The sequence below is a fragment of the Lichenostomus cassidix genome, chromosome 1Aa (genome assembly GCF_008360975.1).
Source record: "Lichenostomus cassidix isolate B80296 chromosome 1Aa, HeHo_3.0, whole genome shotgun sequence".
NCBI classification, from domain to species: domain Eukaryota; kingdom Metazoa; phylum Chordata; class Aves; order Passeriformes; family Meliphagidae; genus Lichenostomus; species Lichenostomus cassidix.
Window position 1 is genome coordinate 14,116,275 of NC_139480.1, and position 17,650 is coordinate 14,133,924.

The following is a 17,650-nucleotide window of genomic DNA, read 5'->3' on the forward strand; positions in this document are numbered from 1 at the left end:
TCATAATGAAAAATGTCAATTATTCATGGAAGAAGTACAGACTATTCTTCCTGTTGTTTTCAAAGAGTAATGTAGTCGTTATGTATTCCTTTAAACACTGCTGTTAGATAATATATGATGTTTTTTCATAGGGTCATGAGCTCTGACATTACTAAACCATGAATCATAAGAGCAAACTCATACATGCAAACTGCAGTAAACACACAGAGGCTTAAATTTTGCTTCTTATTAGAGTGTCAACTCAGTAGAGATAATGAAGTAAATAAGAGTCATTTATAATCTCCTGGCTTATTCCCAGTTTAACTGGGATCAAAAACCAGATGAACAATGTTATACTGAAGTTGAGCCGTAATTGCAGAGAGCAGAACTTCACAGGTCAACAACAGATGCATGGTAACATTTTAGAATCAGAAATTCTCAACAGTTTTCTGTCCTTTCAAATATTACAAATAACTTCTTTCTTCTTGGCATCCTATGAATACTCTTATGGTATTTTTTTCCTGGTTTAGTTTAAAAGTGTCAGCAAGAAGAAGTTGTAAATATTGCACAGTATGTAAGGATGGAAGACTAGAAAAGAGAAGGGCACTTGCAGGGTGTCTTTTCAGTCCAAAGAAAAGCTCTTCATTTTTTCTGCTAGTTCCTGTCTCATTTCTATGTGTTTTTTCAGGTTTTGCACTTCATGGGGCAAATTAATGTCCCACACGGACACGCAGGATTGTAACTCTGGGGAAAAAGAAGGAAATTTGAAAACTGCAACAGCGATGACTTATTGCATACTTAGAAATGGTTTTGCTTATCTGCTTATTTTCAATTACTCATAAAGTCACCCAATGAAGCATGACCCTTAGGACCCAGAAGACAAGTTACACGGCATTTCACGTGTGAGGTGATGCAGCTGTGGGGTACAAGCTCTTTGTACTTGCACAATGATTTGGATTCCAGTTCCTAAATTTAGAGTATCCCATTTAAAAGTACTGGAAAACCATTTCTGGTGCCTGTAGGCCATAAAGTACTGATCTGAGCTACAGCTAATGCCAATACTGAGGTACCTGCTAAAATTTCATCTCTATCTTCTCAAGCAGATAGACCCTAAATGCTTATGAGACTCAAACCCCATTCACTATAAAATAAAAACTAATTTCATAAGGTAGTGAATATACTGAGAAAAGGTCACTTCTTCAATCTCCATTCATGCAAACAACTCTTTATTCAGGAAGAATTCACAGTGGTTTTAGTGGAATAGAGATAATCAAGAGCTGGGTCTTACAAACTAAGGCCCCAAGGATTCTGGTGTCTCTGATTCCTCTCTATGACTAATGTCACTCTTAAATAAAATAGAAGTGCTAAAAAGACAGTAAGTGTTCTTACAGCATCAGGAATCAGGGAATACCATAATATAAACCCCAGTGCTCTAAAGTTTTACTCAGTCAGCTCATCTACACTTGCTGTCCTTAACTTTATACTATCATTGCCACATTTTTAGAAGTCACTGAAACTGGGATGAGATAAAGCGAAGAAGGGCATTGATCAGAGTATCAACTGTAATTGTTCTTAGAAAAATCCAAAGATGAAGATTTTCTATCTTCAAGCACTTGGCTACTCTAATTGTCAGGCAGCTTTTACTGATGTCTGACTGAAATCTCCCTTGCTGTAACAGAGACTGGTTAGTGCTTATCCTACCCACAGGGAATATGTAGAAGTCTTTATTCTCTTGCTCTGCATTTACATATTTGAAGTCTATTATCATGTCCTCTCTATTATTTATATTAAACAATTTAACTTCCTGCAATATTTCCTTACAGGTTGCATTTCTCTCCTCTGGACTATTCCTAATAGGCCAGATCATTCAGCAATATTCCAAATGGTTAGGCTCCTCCAGCAGAGGCCATATTAGCACTCAGAAGAGTGTGAGAATTAGCTTATGTCTTACAGACACCACTTTCATGGTGTGAGAGTGGTGTTTGTCTCTTCTGCACCCAGGTGACATGGCTGACTCATGACCAGCCTCTGATCAATTCAGACCATTTTTCTGCAGCACTGCTGTTTAAGCTGAACATTTCCTCATGCTGGTACAATGGATCATTCCTAATTTGATAAAAGGTCTTGCATTTGTCCTTACAGAATTGTATCCTATTTCCTCCCAGACCATTTGTTCTATTTGTCAGGGTCACTTCAAGTTCTAATCCTGCCCTCGAGCGAGCTGTGAGTTGTTTGCAAATCTGAAAAGCACATTCAATATTCTTTCATCCACATCACTCATGAAAACATTGAGGATTCCTGACCTAGCACAGACACCTCTGGAAATCCATTTGATACATTCTCCAATTAGACAATGACATTTACTCTCCAAATACAAGTTCCCAACAAGCTGTACTGTATTCTTCAAACACTGGCTTCCTCAGATACATTTTTGGAAGTTACTTTTAGTTTATATGAGCCCAGATATGCAAAAGAAAACAAAAACTATTTAGTAAAGAGTGTTTCAATAAAATTATGTCAAATGATGGTCATCAACTTTTCACTCTCAGTGAGTAGTCAAGCACAATAGTGTCTACTCCACTAGTAATACAAGTTAATAAAACACAGTTCAGGTACCTTTGTGATATTTGTTGTCTTCCGTGTCACTTTTATAGCAATATCCCAAAACAAGGACCACATTCTTGAGACTCCCTTTTTCAAAGAAATAAAATATCATATTTTAAATTTAATGTGGATTTTATAATTTTGGGACAGAAAGAGTAGATGACATCAAGGCACTTAGAGAAAAGAAAGCAAGAGTTCAATCAACCGGACCCTTTATTCAAAATCATTAACCATGAAAAACCCAGACACGAAGACAATATAGCTTATGTCTCCATTTAATGTCAGGGTTTATCAGGGTTCCAAGGCATAAGCATGGGATTAGCTGACCAGCCTGCTGAACAAGCCCAAGAACAAAGCACCCTATTATATAGCACAGGCAGAGGTGGTAGAGTCACAGCAAACAGATGACACAGCAAAAGAACACACTGCAAGCGAAGTTCCAGTGCACAGCAGAACGTACCAGTAACCAGTCCAGTTATGAAAAAACCAAACCAACCAATTATGACAAAAACTGAGTAAAAATTATGAACTAAAAGTTTTAAAATTCTGATGGCATGTGGGTGGGAAATGGGAATAGGGGATACATTGTAACAAGGTGCCCACTGAATAATGCAAAAAAAGACCAGGAAGACAGGAGTGTTTGGATCACAAAGGGATAAACAGAATGTGCCAGTGTTTCAATATCAACTGCTTGCTTATTTCCAGCATGACATGTCTATAAACGTCTTGCAAGAATAGCTAGAAGCTGTCACCTTCTCCTGCTACAGCAGCTCCCTGTTCCTATTGGCAGCACAATGAGGGTGGAGAGCTCTTGGCTTTAAGCTGGTAGAGGAATACAGGACCCAGCCTACACCCCTGGTCAGGATCAGGCCAGGGAAGGAACAGCCCCCACTGTGCAGCCACCCCAGCTGCAGCACTGCACCTCACATCGCTTCGTGCATGGAGTCTTACAGTCCCAGGGAAAAGATGAGCCAGGGAGCAGTTTCTGGGGTATAAATAGGCTTGAGTATGGCTTAACTCAAAGCTGCAGTTTGGAAGTTTTCTAGTGGCCCCCAGGACCTCTGCAAGGTAGAGAGAGGTTTTTCCTGCCCAGAGGAGGTTGGCACTGCACTTCTCTGAGAGTGATGTAAATCTGGTTATAGTAGATGAGGGATGGTGGGAACCATACACATCCTCCATGCTCAGATTTTTCATCACTGTAATTTTTTTCTGCAGCCAGTCCTATTCATACTTCTTACAAAAGTGATTGGAACTTAAGTATAATGTTTCTTATTTAGACCCGGCTCCTGTCTTACTATATAGAAACCTAAATTTGCACTTGCAAAATGAACTACACATTTACATCTAAATTTTCTCTATGGTAAGTCTCATGTCTATTAAACATCAATGTGTTAGGTGACAGAATTGGAAAATGACATTGTATTTCCATATTCATATATGAAGTACAAATAATATTAACGTCTCAAAGTCTGGCAATCTCTTTTCCCTGAAATATTTGCCTGTGATTGACATTATATGTTTTAACCTTAAGTGAAACTATTTCATACAAAAATATTTCCCTCTATCTTCTCTTATTTCACATAAGCAATGTGGTCCTGTTGAAGAACTACTCAGTAGCCTCAGTGCCATTTTCACAGATTCCAGTAGAAACCAAGTCCTTGAATTTAGAAAAAAACCCCCAGCCCTTATAAATAATTGCTGTGAAAAGATGATCAAAAGAAAAAAGTACACATCAAACTGCATATATCAATCTTATTTGCCACTCTTGAGATTTGTGCAAACTCAGCTAAACTCTTTCTCCTGAATATTCATTTTTCTATAAATAAAATTTTGATAAAAAATGTTGAGGTGACTGAGCCTCAAGGCTTTTTAAACTAGAGTGATGTATACAATGTATTTTCCCTATCAATGACAGCAGTAAGGCAAAAATTATGTTTTCATAGTAACTATTCTTTACAAAATGCTAAAAATAAAATGTCCCTTTATAATATTAACACTGTAGCTGTCAGGACTAGATGGACTGAAAATGCTGTGCTATAGTTGGCACAATTAACAGCTGAGGATTGAACAGACTGTACACACTTGCTGTTTCAGGCAAAGGCAAGTCAGAGGAAGATGAGGTATTTTTGACTCATACAACACTACCAGCACTATGACCTAACTGTAGACTATGGATTCTTCTGGTGCCAGAAAGGAAGAAACAGTGCCCAGAATAAGTAAACGATGGTCAGAAGAAAACATTCAAAGCCTGCAACTGTGATATCCGCTAGCAGGATTACAGTGTGTTTCTGAATTCACAGCAGCTTCAATATCCACAGAGAGAGAAGACAGAAGCATAACACTTGAGATGGAGAAAGAACACAGACAGACACACACACGAGAAGAACGTGACAGAGGGTGGTGACAGCTGTGCTGAAGCACAGCACAAGGATGCAGTGAAGGTGGGGGTGTTCATGTGCAGATCAGTGACAAGCCAGAGAAGAGCTGCTGCTTTATGTGGGCACAGGTATTCAGCCTGCTGGTATTCAGCTAGCACCAGACAGTCTGACACTGATGCCGTGGAGTAGAATGAGTGAGAAAATCATGGATAATGCTAATCTGTTCCTGGAACGCCATAACAAACAGGACACAGCAAACCTAAACTTAGCATTCATTTCAAAGTACTTCTGATGTGATGGTTTTACTTACCCAGCTGAGCTGTTATCATGACTCGAACAGAATCACAGAACTTGTCTATAACTCGTACAGGACGACGCGTTGATAAATCAAGCAGCAAGATATGTCCTCCTCCTGTCCCTATCCACAGTGCAGTGTTTTTCTGCAGGCAAATTGTCTTCACTCTTCCAGAATAAGCCAGTTTATGTTTTGATTCCTTATTTAATTTTTCCACTTTGCTTCTACAAGTATAGAAAGAATTTGTATTGGACTTTGGTGGCACCTTATTCTGCAACTGCTGGAACGACTCTCTGAATACCAGACTTTTAAGCAACTGTTCACCAAGACAAGTCACAAAATTCTCATGCAAACAAACTGGGATGAAAACTATTGGACTTCTAAGAGCCAGCTGGTCTGCTTCAGAAGGCCTTTAAATAGGAGGCAGGTACACTTCTCTGTTCTCTCCCAGTCTGCAGGAGGTTAATGTCACAGCAATGTGGGAATAGCACACCTACACCTGCTCTTAACCTCACCATAAAAGTAAATGGATGTGGCATGCTAAGGGAGAGGAGCAATTTAAATGCAAATGAAAAAGTCGTCACTGTTAATAAAACTCTGATTTCCTACTGAATTTGTGCACTGGAGAGAGAAGCCATTCTTGTTCAGGAAGTAACTGGATTACTATTAGCACCTGATGGATAGCAAAAGATTTTCTTTCTTGAGTTAAATGTGTCCCCTTGACATCACAGAGAAATTGTGAAATATAATAAGGGTCTTTAAAAAGTGGGATTCTACATGGAATACTCTGAAGTTCTGGGCTAAAAACAGGATAGGAAATCCACACTTGCCCAATCAATTGGGCAAATCCCTTACCTCTGGTAGGTTAGGGTACCATGCTAGAGAAGGCAATCTGATACTCAGCTTCCTATCAACCAGGCCAACAATCTGAAACAAAATACTTACTTAAGAAAATGTGCACAGTCAATTAATTCAGAAAGTTTTTCTGTCTTCTTGTCCCAGATTTCCACAAAATGGCTGTTTTTCTTTGCCAAGTAGATTGATTTGTCTATTGCTATTGAAATAATGTTTGCATCACTGTAAGCATTATGACAGAACCTAGAAGAGAGAATAATTCAAGTTAGATACACAGAAAACACCTAGTAGAAAACCTTAACTATTATGAGTGGGATTAGTTTCCCTCTGACTCTTGCAGAATCATTCAGCCTTAAAACCAAACTAGGCTAAGATACAACTGAAAGGCTTTGCTTTAATCTTCCTACAGTTTGACATAAATTTTCACAGTAGCAGAGTTACGCTGATGACATCCTTGGAGGCACATTAATGCTCAAAGTCTATTAATAAATCTTTCTCATCAAACACTATTTTCTCTGCTCAGGAAAAACTCCCCTTAACTTCAGAGAGGATTTGTCCATGTGAGAATTACACCAAACACTCCCAAACCCTCAGTCAGTAATTTCTAAATAGTGAGAAGTCAGCAATCAGAGGTGATTAAATATATATAGGGCAAAGATATGCACACATATCACCCTGACAAACATAGAAGGACAACTACTATGACAAATATGTATGTGTAATCCTAAGTAAACAGGGCCTGGACCAATGCAATTGACAGAGAAAAACTGATCATCTGCATTTACACATTTTCTGAATAGATATTGACTTCATAAATCCTCTATGGAGTAAAAATGTATTTCCTTGTTTAAAAGGACCAACATGTACTTTCAACACTACTCACTGACGCTTCATCTATATTACGGAAAGAAAAGAACAGAAACAAGCAAATTCAAAGAATGAGCTCTAGAACAAGACATTATATCAAAGTACTGCCAGAAAGCTTTAATGAAAACAAATGAGCCAAGTAACATCATGTATAAAAATAAAAAACTTACAGTTGACTTGTCTTTGTTTCAATGAGTTTTTGAACAGAGAAGTCACTGGTTAAGGCAATGATTTTTGTTCCACAGCCTCCCCAGATTACATTTTTTTCAGATAAGCATAAGGATTCATTTAAGCACATCACAGGTGTGCTAACATTTCCTATAGTCAGTATCTTCAAAGGTGTAGCACCCTTACACTGAAAGCAAAAATATACTCTGCATTAGAAACAAGGAGGATGCAGACACTCCAAATCTTGTTAAAACAAGGCCACACAGCCTGCTGAATTAAATTTATGCATCCAGATTCTCTGATGGTTCAGAATATTTCCAGAATGTTACTGACTGAAAAGGGCTGTATTCCCATTACAGATGTCCCATAGCAAACAGCCTGTGAGCAGAAACAGGTCAGAGCAGGGACTGACACTTTCTGCAGCCCCTGGCACAATTCAAGAATAGGCTGGAAAGTCACATCCATGTCTTTGGAGCAGTCCTACACTGGATCTTAATCTAGTTCTGAAATGCCCTGCAATTCCATAACTGCTCCAAGCTGTATATGATCAGGAGCTAAACCTTCAGGTACCAGCTGATATACACAGCTCCCAGCATTTCTTTATCTGTTGTGTGAGTAGAATTTTGACCTACAGAAAACCTAAAAATAATTTATTTGTGAGCACAGATGTTCTACAAAAATTTACTAAATCAGAAGAAAAAGGAGCTATTACAGCAATAAATAAAGGAGATATTAAATCTGTTAGAATATTCTTAACAACAACCATTAATGTCAGTGTCTACCCAGTTTGCCAGGCCTTTCAAAGGAATTTTCCACCTCTTAACTCTATTGTTTAAAGCAGTTACTGTAAAACATGTGCAGTTTCTCTCAGACTGCAGTAGAAAATTAATTTTAGTTTTAGAGAAGCTATTAAAAAATAAGTGGCATGAAATAAAGCTACTCTTGGTAGCTGCTTTAGATATTACTGAGAGCACATAGTAGAACAGACAAAAAAGAACAAGTCTACCTTTACTGCTCTGTCTTCAAAAACTGCCAGTCTGCCATCAGCTGTGCCTACCAAGAAGAAATTCTTCTGTTTGCTGAAATAAAAGAAAATAATGAATTCTAGAAATGCCTCAATCAGGTAAGAAAAATTTAAATGAGATGTCTCTAGTATTTCAAGTATTCAATTTAACACTAAGAGCAAACACAACCCCTGTGATCAGGAATGTAGTCCCAAGTTACACTGGGTGCAAAATTAATTGGAAATGTAGGCAAATTAAGCAGCTGTCTGAACAAAACCGCAAAATGTTGAGATGTCATTTTCTGAATGCCTCTGTTTAGTAGTATTTTCAAAATGTTACCCAAAATATTTAAAATTCATTTATACCTTTGCTTTGAAAGAGAATTGCAGTATAAACAAGTGATGGAATCTGACATTTTCTGCAGACGATGCCTTCTTGTTTCATCTTCTGTGTTAACTGCCCACAGAGAACCAGACTGGGTTCCTGCTACAATCCAGTTTTCCTTCTCAGAAGGAAGAGTCACTAATGCCAAACTTATAATTTTACTGTCAGCAATATCCTGAGTCAGAAAAGAAGAAGAAAAAGAACTTGATAATGATTTCAGTAAGGGTAAATGCTAGTAAATTGCTGATGATAAAAATAGAGTACAATCTTCTTGGACTCTGGACAGACCCTTGGCCTAACTTCTCCTTTAAGAAATTTAATTCCCTATTAGTAGAATACATCATCAACTGTGCCACCTATTTTCAAAGCGCTGGGAAGGACCCCTCAAACAGTACACAGGAACATCTCTCAGCTGAATGCTGACAAAAAGGATATTCTTTCTATTCTAATCAAGGTTTCAAAGCCATCAGAGAATTGAACAAATGGAACTACTGCAATACTAAATGCTAACAGTGAAAGTACTGGCCTGATACTTCTTTTTCTCATTTTATTTTTAGAAAAATAATGCATATAATTTATACTAAAGCTACCAATTCAGATGTATGATGGTCAACAGATGGCAGATGGAAATAGAACTTAAACAACTTTGATGATGAGTCATTCTCAGTTCTGGCACACACGTTCATTGCAGCACATGAAGCCTGGATAAAACCTTTCCCCCTTACTGATGGGACAGGACTGAGATGTACAAAAATCAAATGAAAAGAACTGGAGGGCATCCCCAAAATGGCACAAGGAGATGGCATTTGTGGGAAGTGAGAAACTATTAAGAGACTACTGCATTGTTAGAGGAGGTAGAGATATGAAGAGCTGCCTAACTACTACTCCTTTCTGTGGCCTCCATGCTTTATAGTTTCCATCTCAGTGGAAGAAAGTAATCCAGTAGTGGAAAGACAGTATTATGAGAAAGTTCAGGCTGGATTGCAGGAAGAGAGTAAAACGCAACTCTTTTTCTACTTCATTTCACGGATACAATGATGACTCACTTATGAGCAATCTTCGTTCTCTCAAAACTTAGCTTTCCAGAAGTAATATCCTGTTGTTAAAATGCAATTAATTCTTCTGAAACACATCTGAGTGCCAGCAAAAAAAAAAAAAGAATAAATGTCAATTTTCCCACATACCTCACAAGTATGTCCATCTGTATTTAGGTTAACAAATGAAAGTTGTGCCTTTTCTGTGTTCCCATTGCCTATCCAGACTCCTGCCTTCTTGCAGCTTTGATTGGTAGCCACCATGCACTCTGCTGTAGACGTGCTGGGTATTGAGATAAACCTCATCAAACAGACAAGCTCTGCAGAATTCAGGATCTCATAAACCTACAAGGAAAGCCACAGCATGCACATGGTGACAACAATGGCTTGTATAGTGACAAATAATAAGCAATGGATAACAGTGTTTCATGAACATGGACACAGTATCTCAGCAGGTCTGGTCATTCGTACTGCAACCATCAATGAACAATCTGTGTGCACGGAGCAACTCTAGTTGGTGAGATTAAGGCATGTTTGAAAATGCCACCCATTTAATTTCAGTAAGAAGGCAGTGTGTGACAACAGACAGCAGGCTTCAGATCCATACTCTCACATGCATGGAACAGTGTAACTGCACTGGTACTATTTAACAAAGTCCTTTTTGCATAGCTCTAGTAAAGACCAAGAAGTAATCTGAATTGTGTTTCACTACAAATGCTACACAGCAACACAGGAGAAAACAACAGGCTAGAAAAAGTGGTTGGTAGATTTCAATGGAACAGTTTATTCTGGATGGCAAAAGCAGGCAATATTTCATGGCTATTTCCATTCCAGAAATGAGGAACAGAATAAATCCTGTGCTTCTCATTAGCTTAAGTCTGATTCCTTTTCAGAAACCACAACATTATACTATCATCTATCATAAAAATAAATACACTAACTAATACCTGGCAAGATGTTGGTCGTTCCTGAGGGTTTTCCTTCAAACACTTTCTAATTAAATTTTCAACTTCAGGCCAGGGGGCACATCCATATTCTTTGACAGGATCTGGAATGTAAAATTAGATAACTTCTTAACCAGCATTTACAATATTTCGGAGTAACCTTCTTCTAATTTTAAGAATTCATCCAATTTCTTACTGAGCTGCTCTAAGAAATACCACATTCTTAGGTAAAATGTTAGCATAAACAGCTTGGAATTGCTCATCTGCCATTAAATGCTAGAGCATGAAATGCTAGAACCAGAGTCCTTTTAATTAACAGCAGTTAAAGAAAATGGATTTTCCTTTATCTTTTTCTTTAATCTCCCTAGCCTGGGAGTGAATCGCAGATATATGTGGGCTATGTTTTGATCAATGCTGACCATTCAAGGGTATGTCACTTCAGTTAGTAGTATTTCAAATTCCTGTGAACACTATTCTCCACATTTATTCTTCTGAATACAGATGAATTTCCAATTAAACATATAGGAGTTAGATAAACAACTCCATATAGCATTTATAAGATCTAATAGAAGTTTAAATTCCCACTCAGTGCTTGGAATATATATCTTATGACTACAGGTGCTGAGCTGTCTCAGAACAACTCACTCATGAATAATGGTGTCTGTATTGCTTTTCATAAATCATAATCCAGAGCACACATTCCAGCCCTACCTTAGACAGAGGTAACGTTAGTGATGAATACCTGCGTATGAACATGTTCAGTGCAGGCAACAGGCACTTGTGAGATCAGCCAGCCCCCCTTTTGGTGGAAATATATAAATGATGAGCATGGGCATAGGTGGAAGGAACTGTACAATCTCCAGAAATTTATGCTTCAATTTTTTCATAGGGCTCCCAATATCGTCCATACAGCTGCACTCAAGAGATACTTAGTCATCAGTTCCTGGGATATCCCCTTCAGGAAGGGGGTGGAAACTCTCTGAGCTTAGAATTGCACTGTTCTCCTTAGGGAGTAGAAAATGTATGAACTCTCTGTCTCCCATAATGAAGAAGTCATGCCAGATTAAGGGATGCTGGTCTTTCCCAGATGGAGTGAAATATTCCCTAAAGAATGTTTCATGAGTATATCCACTATTGCTGGGCAATGAATAAGAACACCAGACATGAGGCTTGTAGTGCTATAAAAATTCAACACTTTGGCAAGAGCTGTCCAAGACTGAATTACAATATCCAGATGATTACATCATGTCCAGCCTAATAGTCTGTTCAATCTTCCTTCCAGGAGCCAACAACTACATATTGTAATGCAGATGGAATATGAAGAATGTTATATTTTTATAAGTAAGAATTCAAGTTTTTTTAAAAAGATTTTAAGATATACAGCTTCTCAATAATGAATATTTTAATGTAATGTATCTCAGTCAAAGAACAAAAGGGGAAGTGTGTTTATCTTCATGCATGACATGCATTATCACAGTCATTAAGTATCACAGCTGAGTCCAGGTAAGGTACTAGAAGGTATCTTCAGCAACACCTGTTTCAGCTGGCTATGGATGAAGTCCCAAGTATACATACCCTCTATTTCTTTACAAAGTGGACCAGCTAAATTTTTTGAAATTACAGTGGAATTATAATCAATGTGATGCTGAATATGTGTCTATTCCTCACTATTTCAAGACTGTATGAAATTAGAAGCTTCTAAAAATTGCTATTATTTAGTCTCCTTCTCTGATCCCTGTCAGATACAACATAACCCATAAGAGATGCTATTCTTGGAAGAGACAGGACAAATGTTAAAACTTTAAGAAACAAGGCATACCTGGTAACTTTCCTTGTATTGCTAATTCATCAAATTCATTTGGAAACTTCAAGCCTTCCATTATTCTATCTCCTCCTGTTAAAATGTCATAAAGCAGCAAGCCAAATGAATAAACATCAGCTTGCTGATTGTAAATAACATTTCCTCTGGCAACCTCTGGTGCTCGAAATCCTGAAAATAAATCATTCATTACTAGTTATGTTTCATATCAAGATGAAGCCATCTTTATACTTTTGATATTGACAATTATTGATAAAAATGGCACAGGAAGTGTAAGCAAATACACCAAACTATTTCTGGGCTGGCAACAGCTTGTATTTGGCAGACCTCCAAAAATATCAGGAGTAAGTATAAAGGAAGGGGATAGTACATCAGTTACAGAGCTCCTGCACCACTAATTATAAAATAATTACTTTATCAATGAATGCTGAAAATCAAGGACAAGTCTGCAGTCTTTATTGAAGGTCTAACATTTGACATCGAAGCACAGTTTAAAAGACCTAAAGGTACTTCTCAAAGTGGTTGAAGTGTTCAGTGCTTTAGAATGGATGCTAATACGTTCCCTCTAAAGTCAGGGAATTTATTGCAGGTATTTATTGCCTTAAAAAAAAAATTAAGACTCATGTACACATTACTGGAAATTTTAGCAACAAATTTTAGCAGCATAATTTCCGTATCACAATAATTATATTAAAATAAGACAACAAAAAATTCTAATGAATCCATGTAATTTAATTTCTTCTCTTTTTAAACCTTTAATATACTTCTTGATTCTTCTAAAAGGTGTTAAAACATGAACAGGAGGAAAGGAAAGAGGCATCACAACTTGTAATATGATTAAGACTCCTTTTGGTGATTTTGAACTAGAATATTGATTTATTTCTTACAGTCTACATAAAAATACATTAGGTATTTTTGGACAAAATGGGCTTTAAGTCAAAGCATATTTCCATACCTGGCGTGCCTTCGGAGGTTTTTATTCCCATTCTGCAACAATACTGGGCAATGCCATAGTCAGCTATTTTTGCAATAACAGCTGAATTGGGATATAAGGTAAAAAGCAGCACATTGTGAGGCTTTAAATCACGGTAGATGATCATTGCTGAATGCAGGTACCTAGTAATCAAAAAATATTTATTGAAAACAGTCATAAGTCAGGGTTGCATCTCTTTCAAAGATGAAATATTTGTGTTAAAAATGTCAAACATCACCAGCATGACACAGCCTTTCTGGATAATAACTTTAGAATTGTTCTGAAATACTATTTACTGTTTACTACTTTGCTATTTACATTGCAGTATTTTAGTACCCAGTTTTATCTGAAGAATCACTGACAGCTGGAAAAATGCATCTTAGAACCTTAAGCTTCTTTGACTCTGAGCCCCCTTGCGGGTTTTGTTATTTTAAAGTCACACTGAAACAGCTCCTGAGGTCATTCATAGACTTTCAGAACTTGAGAAATGTGCTAAATTAATTTCTTTAACATTTCAGTAAGAAATCAATAGCCACATAGAAATTGCACTCAGAGTCTTGCAATTTCTCTACTTTTACAAGCCTCACTCATTAGCTGGAAAAAACCAGGTAACAAAAGTACGTGTTACGTATCAGCCAATCAACCATAAAAACACAAGCATTTGTCTGACCCAGGAAATATTCTGCTTGGGATGTGAGAGAACAGAAGCTTTTCATTTGCATTCAAATTCCTATTTGAAATTACATCCTGTTTTTACAGCAATGCAGAAGTCACATTTACCTTAAGCCATCAGCCACATGTAGAGCTATCCTGTGCTGAAGTGTTCTAGTTAAACTTGCATTGTCTTGTTGAAGCAAACGGTCAAGAGATCCTTTGAGGGCTAATTCCATCACCAGCATCCGGGGACGAATTGCAGCAGCCAGCAAAGACACTAAACTGGGGTGGTGGAGGTGACAAAGCACTGCAAGCTCCTGTAAATGGTAAAATCAGATGAAATAGTGCAAACAGCATAACTTCTCTACATCTGAGGTAAAGTGAGGAATATTTTGGAGTGAAGACTTGCAATTTATTCAAACTTTTAAAGTTCTTCTCTAGGGTTGGTATTCCAAGAGCAGCACTAAAGAAAAAAAGGCAGTATTTCTTACTTGTCTTAGGAGCCTGAGAGAAGTGTGTTTATTGAAAATCTTTACAGCAACCTCTTCTCCACCATAGGATGCATGGTACACAGATCCAAACCCACCATCACCTTTTGAACAATAAAATTGAAAAGACTAATATAAACAAAGGGATAACAACCATTTCTCACCAAAAAAAAAAAAAAAAAGCTGAAAGGGTTTAGTTTTAAAATGTATGGATCATCTACTCTGTTAAGCTTAAGCTAAACACATAAAACCAATGCACAAGTTAATGGAAAATTCAAAACTCAATAACCTGAAATTCAGAATACCTTAAAATAATGCATTTCTTCAGAAAAGAAATCTCTGAAATGCTCTTTATATGTTGCAGAACTGACTTCAATAGATTTGTTTACATAATCTCTGTAAAAAAAACAAAACAAAACACCCTACAAAATAATGCTTACCCAAGAGAAATTCAGGAGCTTCATCAAATTCCAGGTCATCATTGTTCAGCATAATATTTCTAGGCAAATCAGCCAATATCAGATCAGGAGCAATCTGAGCAATTGGAATGGCCTGTCTTGGTTGGTCTGGATTTACCAAAAGGTCACCTAGGAAAAACAAAAGAGACAATGAAAAAAAAAAAAAAGGGTAGGCATCATTCAAAAACACTGAAAGGCATGAGGATCTCTGAGAATACGTAAGATCAATGTACCTAAAATTAGATTCATATATGTGCTTTTATATATATATGTCCTCAAAGACATACACACTAATTAGGTTTGCCATTCAAATTCTGGATCTTTTATGATTAAATATTTTCAAGGTTCTATATATGTACCAATCAAATGTGAAAGAAATTGCTGCTATGTAACACCAAACTAACCAAGAGATTGTTTTTCTGTCTGTAAAAAGAAAGACTGTTGTTAGTATGTAGAATGGCATACTGAATATTGTCTTTTAAATTACTGTGCTATGTGATCCAACCAAAAGATCAAGTATTAATTTTACTATGTGCTGGATTAATTTCCAAGATTGAAGCTGCATAATCAATATCACAACAAAATTATTCTTTTCATTATTGCCATTTTTATATGACTGCACAGAGTAGATGCAATCTGTGTCATATTCTATACTTATATATATTTGACAGCTCTTACACAAAAAAAAGTTGGTTTTGACTTATCCTGTAATTATTTCTTATGTAAATGAAACACTTCTAAATAATGTGAAGTACCCAAATGTTATAAAGGGGATGTTGCATACTATTTGTCTAGATACAAATGTACCTCTATATACCTCAAATGGCATAAATATATACCTTCTTCAGCCTTCCTGAGTAAGTCATCAAGTAGAATTTTTTGGTGTTCTTCACCATCTTGAAAGCTGTACAGAGCCCATTTCTTCAACAGTGTTTCCCCTTCACCACATACATCTATTTCCAACAAACCTGGAAACCATTCTTCCATAAGAGAATCTATGTGATCCACAACTTGCCCCAGAAGAATGCACCCTTTAAGAAACCAAAAGAGGGAAATTACAGACTCTGCTGTACTTTCAGTTACAAAGACAAATTCTACATTCCAAAGGCAAAAGCACAACAAACAAAAATGCCAAGCTGCAATCAAACTGGAGCAAAATTCAGGCTCAGGAATAATTAACCTTTTCTGCAAGAAGGAGCTGTAATTTTCAAAAAACTGTCTGGGTTGTTGTCAAATACCGCTGACTCCACTAGACAATAAGCTTCAGGAGACCAATTCAAGTAGATGCCTTGTCTCCAGTACATTCGGTTAGGACGAAGAGCTCGCTCTAGAAAACACAAAATTAGATTAAAAATCTGATCTCCAATACGAATGTCAATTTTTAAATACTCAGAATAATTGATGATACCTTGAATATATAATTATGATTGTAGGATTGCAACTACCCAAATAACAAACAAAATAAATGCTACAACCTTGCAGGCAGCATAGCCCCACAAAAGCTAACTATATGTCAGCTAGTGTTCAGTTCTATAAGGCACACCCCCAAACTGTAAGTATTTAATCAGATGGTAAGTCATGCAGCAGGTAGGCATTACTGAAATGCTTTGGTACATTCAAGTTCAAGCACAGAATAATCTCAGGCAAAATATGAAAAACAGCTGTGTTTAAATTTTTCCTGTCACACACTCATGAAATAGCAGGATGCAACTGGAATTTGATGCTCAGAAGAAACTGAAGCACCAGGACAGCAGGCACTTACAAATGATATTTGTAGAGCATTAGCATGTAAAAGCATAGAATTCTTGGGAAAAAAATAAAGACATTTTCCCTCCTTCTGATAAAAGCAAAGCTTTGAGACTTAAAGAAAAGAAGAATTAATGAACCAAAAGAAAAGCAGTTTGTTTTTCTGTGTGGAAGACATATCCCTTCCTCTTATTCTTTGTGGAAGCAAATAGCAGTATTGCATAAACATAAGGATTTCCTCTCTCTCTAGCACGTGAAGGAGAGAAATAGACCCCTTACAACCTTCACTTTCTTTTGCACAGCACAGTGAAGATCAGGCACTATCTGTTCCTGCAGTATTGTAAGTTACGAAAATGACCACTACCTTTTTCTTACATTTGTGAAGTGTTCAGAAATTAGCTAAAACAAAACAATGTTGGGGACTAAAGCTTTAACATGCAGGTGTTGGCATTCAAAGCAAACTTGCACACTATTCCTTTTGAAGATAAAGATTTGTACCTCTTCCTGATAGCATGTAAGGTGATATCTCAAGCAACCTGTTGATCAGCCTGGACCAAAATCCCATAGGAAAGTAGGGCATCTCATAAAGCCTGATGATAATTTCTGAATTTTCACAGTGGGGAAGCTCTATAACAGGTCTGTGATCAGACAAACTGAAAGATTAAAAATATTAAGACAGTATTTGATAATGTAATACATCTGAGCTGACTGATGACATATATTATTTATTATATTAAATGCATTATTTATTAATGAAAGCATGATTCAGATCAATAGGGAGCTAACAGACATTGTATTTGTTTATTCTGTTTGCTTGTCTCAAAGTGAAGCTCTGACCATAATTTAAACCAAACAGAACCTCACTAACTATCATTAGATACTGAATGCAAATGTGAGAAAAATCTGAGACATTCATAAGGCAGGTAAGACATTTGGATAAAATCTTTTTGTCCCAGGGCTTTAAAGGACATAGAAAGCCTAATCAGTGCAGCCATGAACA

The 17,650-nt window shown here is 37.0% G+C and overlaps 1 protein-coding gene across 4 annotated transcripts in view; it reads right to left on the bottom strand.

Annotated features, from left to right (window-relative positions):
* The window catches only part of LRRK2 (leucine rich repeat kinase 2), a 61,517-nt gene continuing 43,867 nt past the window's right edge, over positions 1–17,650 (bottom strand). For all 4 annotated transcript variants that reach the window (XM_085041136.1, XM_085041152.1, XM_085041144.1 and 1 more), the window contains 17 exons: positions 17,149–17,303; positions 16,085–16,231; positions 15,744–15,935; positions 14,887–15,033; positions 14,450–14,550; positions 14,085–14,275; positions 13,287–13,447; positions 12,332–12,502; positions 10,516–10,616; positions 9,719–9,913; positions 8,516–8,709; positions 8,153–8,225; positions 7,149–7,333; positions 6,202–6,354; positions 5,272–5,480; positions 2,596–2,670; positions 1–723 (listed from right to left, as the gene is read on the bottom strand). In XM_085041136.1, the coding sequence (XP_084897262.1) occupies positions 602–723; positions 2,596–2,670; positions 5,272–5,480; positions 6,202–6,354; positions 7,149–7,333; positions 8,153–8,225; positions 8,516–8,709; positions 9,719–9,913; positions 10,516–10,616; positions 12,332–12,502; positions 13,287–13,447; positions 14,085–14,275; positions 14,450–14,550; positions 14,887–15,033; positions 15,744–15,935; positions 16,085–16,231; positions 17,149–17,303 (2,572 nt within the window). In that variant the 3' untranslated portion in view covers positions 1–601. The remainder of the gene's footprint in view (positions 724–2,595; positions 2,671–5,271; positions 5,481–6,201; positions 6,355–7,148; positions 7,334–8,152; positions 8,226–8,515; positions 8,710–9,718; positions 9,914–10,515; positions 10,617–12,331; positions 12,503–13,286; positions 13,448–14,084; positions 14,276–14,449; positions 14,551–14,886; positions 15,034–15,743; positions 15,936–16,084; positions 16,232–17,148; positions 17,304–17,650) is intronic.